General features: G+C 35.2%; 1 protein-coding gene across 1 annotated transcript; it reads left to right on the forward strand.

The window, feature by feature from the left end:
• Positions 1 to 1289: 1289 nt before the first annotated feature.
• Positions 1290 to 2160, forward strand: LOC144546951 (pistil-specific extensin-like protein). Its single transcript, XM_078295540.1, has 2 exons — positions 1290 to 1552; positions 1668 to 2160. Exons 1-2 carry the CDS (start codon positions 1351 to 1353, stop codon positions 1997 to 1999), a joined length of 534 nt encoding a protein of 177 aa, XP_078151666.1. The 5' UTR covers positions 1290 to 1350; the 3' UTR covers positions 2000 to 2160.
• The last annotated feature ends 221 nt before the right edge of the window (positions 2161 to 2381 follow it).

The following is a 2381-nucleotide window of genomic DNA, read 5'->3' on the forward strand; positions in this document are numbered from 1 at the left end:
TAACATTTATCGCATCATGACGGAATGGCTAAAAAAACAGCGCTATCCTTAAATAGTGTTGCTATAGCGCGAAATAGCGTGCTACAGCGCCATAGTTTTTATGGTCCGAAAGCGCAATAGCGCGCTATTTAGAACCATGGTTTATTCTATTCGTACCGTATTCGTTAAAGCGGATATGAATAAATTTTCTTTCTTTCATTAACTTATTAGGTATGAGTGTTCTCCGTTGTGGAATATTTTTTTTATAAACCATAATTAGAAAAAAAAAAAAAGGTTATGAAACCAACTTGATTATTTTTTACAAAAACTATAAGAACTGAAAAGTCATTTCAGTCCCAACCGTTTTCACATATTACAACAAAAAAATACGTTAAAAAAATATAAAAATACCTGGGACCGAATTGCCATTTCGGTCCACACACCAAAAAAAAAAATTCAGAACCGAAATAGCATTTCAGTTCTTATGATTATTTGTAAAAAAATATATATATATATATATGTTAGTTTCATAAAAAATCTTTTTTCTAATTATGGTTTATAAAAAAAATTGCCGTTGTGCGAGTTCGGATCCTCTTCGAAACTCTGATTATCGAAAGACGAATTAGACAAAAGAATAGTCGTCGTAGGTGCGGTAACCGGAAAACCATTTCTTTTTCTAGTCCCTGTATTAAGGAACGAGATACTCTTGGGAATTGTACTGCTCTAATCACAAGAATTTGGTCGAGTATTTGCTAAGGAACTGGATTTGAACTCAATTATTGCTCCATATTACCGGTATTTGCTAATCACAAAAAGGAGACTCATCACCATATATGTTGGATCTGCGGTTTTGTGTACTTACTACAATTTTCAATATTAATTTCTCCACTGGCATACTAAAGACTCCTTGTCTCAATTATATTTAAGCATTTTTACTTCTACTAATAATTGTTTTTTCCCAGAACTTCAGAAAATTAAGCTAGATAGCTAGCCCTATTAATTATATCTGGTATTCATCAGGTTCTTTGTTTTGCGGGTCCGTTTCCATTGCCTCTGCCTGATCCTACTCTCCAAATTGTTTTTATGTCCGGGAAAATATTTTAATTTCCAATAAATTATCCTGCATAAGAACCAATTTCAAGCTGTCACCTATTCAATCTGTTACTTCTTTTTCACTCAAATTTGCACAAACTCCAGACCTAACTATGATCCAAAAAATAGATATCTACTACGTTTAAAAATTGAATTATACATGCAAACAAAACTACACCTCCTAAAATCCTCTATAAATAGCCTTCAAGTGATCAACTCATTTCATCAAAGCATTATCATATATTCACACATATAGCTTAATTGCAACAAAATCACTCAATGGCTCCAAAGTTTGTTTTAGTAGCTCTAGTTTCTGTTTTGGTGCTTCTTGTAGGCCCAATTCCTTCTAAAGTTTCTGCCACAAGGCCATCACCTCCAATGACAAATGGGCCCACCAATTACACTGCTATCGCTATTGGAGGTGTAGTCTCTTGCACTTCATGCGAACCCCCTGTTTATGCTAACTCTTCTCCTGTTGAACGTATGCTTTCATTCTTTTGTTATACATAATATATGCATTATATAATTAATTACTCAAAATTTATTCCATTTTGCATAACAACATGGTTTTGTTATTTTGACATGAAATCTTTTAGGTGTTGTTGTTCGAGTTTCGTGCTTCGACAAAAACTGGAAGTTTATTTCAGTGATAACCACAAGTGGTTCAGGTGGCTACTTCTATATTACATGGGATGACGTGGCAAGCTTTGACCCAAACCGGTGCAAGGCTTACATAGACTGGTCACCACTGAGTTCCTGTAATGTGCCGCTGTACTGGCCCGGTACTAATGGTGCAAACTTGTACCTGGTCGAGGTGAAGCCTGCACCTGCACCTGCACCTGCACCTGGTGGAAAGCAAGGCACTTATTCTCCTGGAGTTCTATTTTTGGGCCCTCCAAATGGGACCCACTGTCCTCCTAAACACTGATTAAATCAGAGTGAGAATCCATGTCCCAAATTTAAGTAGTCTCTTTGGTGTGTTTATTTGATGCAAGTGGGGAGAAATAAGAATCTGTTGCTTGTGGCAAATCATGTAATGTTATGTTTCGCTACAATGCCTGAGAATAAAGATGTGTGTCTTTGTTAGTTATCTTTGTTAATTGTGAAATTTTTATCGATAACTTTGTTTCACTATGCAGGTACTGATCGCTGTTTTTTATTGTAGCAATTGGAAGAGCGTAATTATAACATAGCCCACTAAAATGCCAGATCTATTCGACATCTTTCTTGATGCTATCAAAATGAAAGTAATATCCATATTTCATAAAGTATCAAACTTGGGCCAGTTAAAGAACTTTTAATTAAAGTAT

The sequence above is a fragment of the Carex rostrata genome, chromosome 30 (genome assembly GCF_964058835.1).
Source record: "Carex rostrata chromosome 30, lpCarRost1.2, whole genome shotgun sequence".
Classification (NCBI taxonomy): domain Eukaryota; kingdom Viridiplantae; phylum Streptophyta; class Magnoliopsida; order Poales; family Cyperaceae; genus Carex; species Carex rostrata.

Coding starts and splice junctions, on each gene's coding strand:
- LOC144546951 (XM_078295540.1), top strand. CDS start 1,351: ATGGCTCCAAAGTTTGTTTTAGTAGCTCTAGTTTCTGTTTTGGTGCTT. Junction 1,553..1,667: donor TAACTCTTCTCCTGTTGAAC/GTATGCTTTCAT, acceptor GAAATCTTTTAG/GTGTTGTTGTTCGAGTTTCG.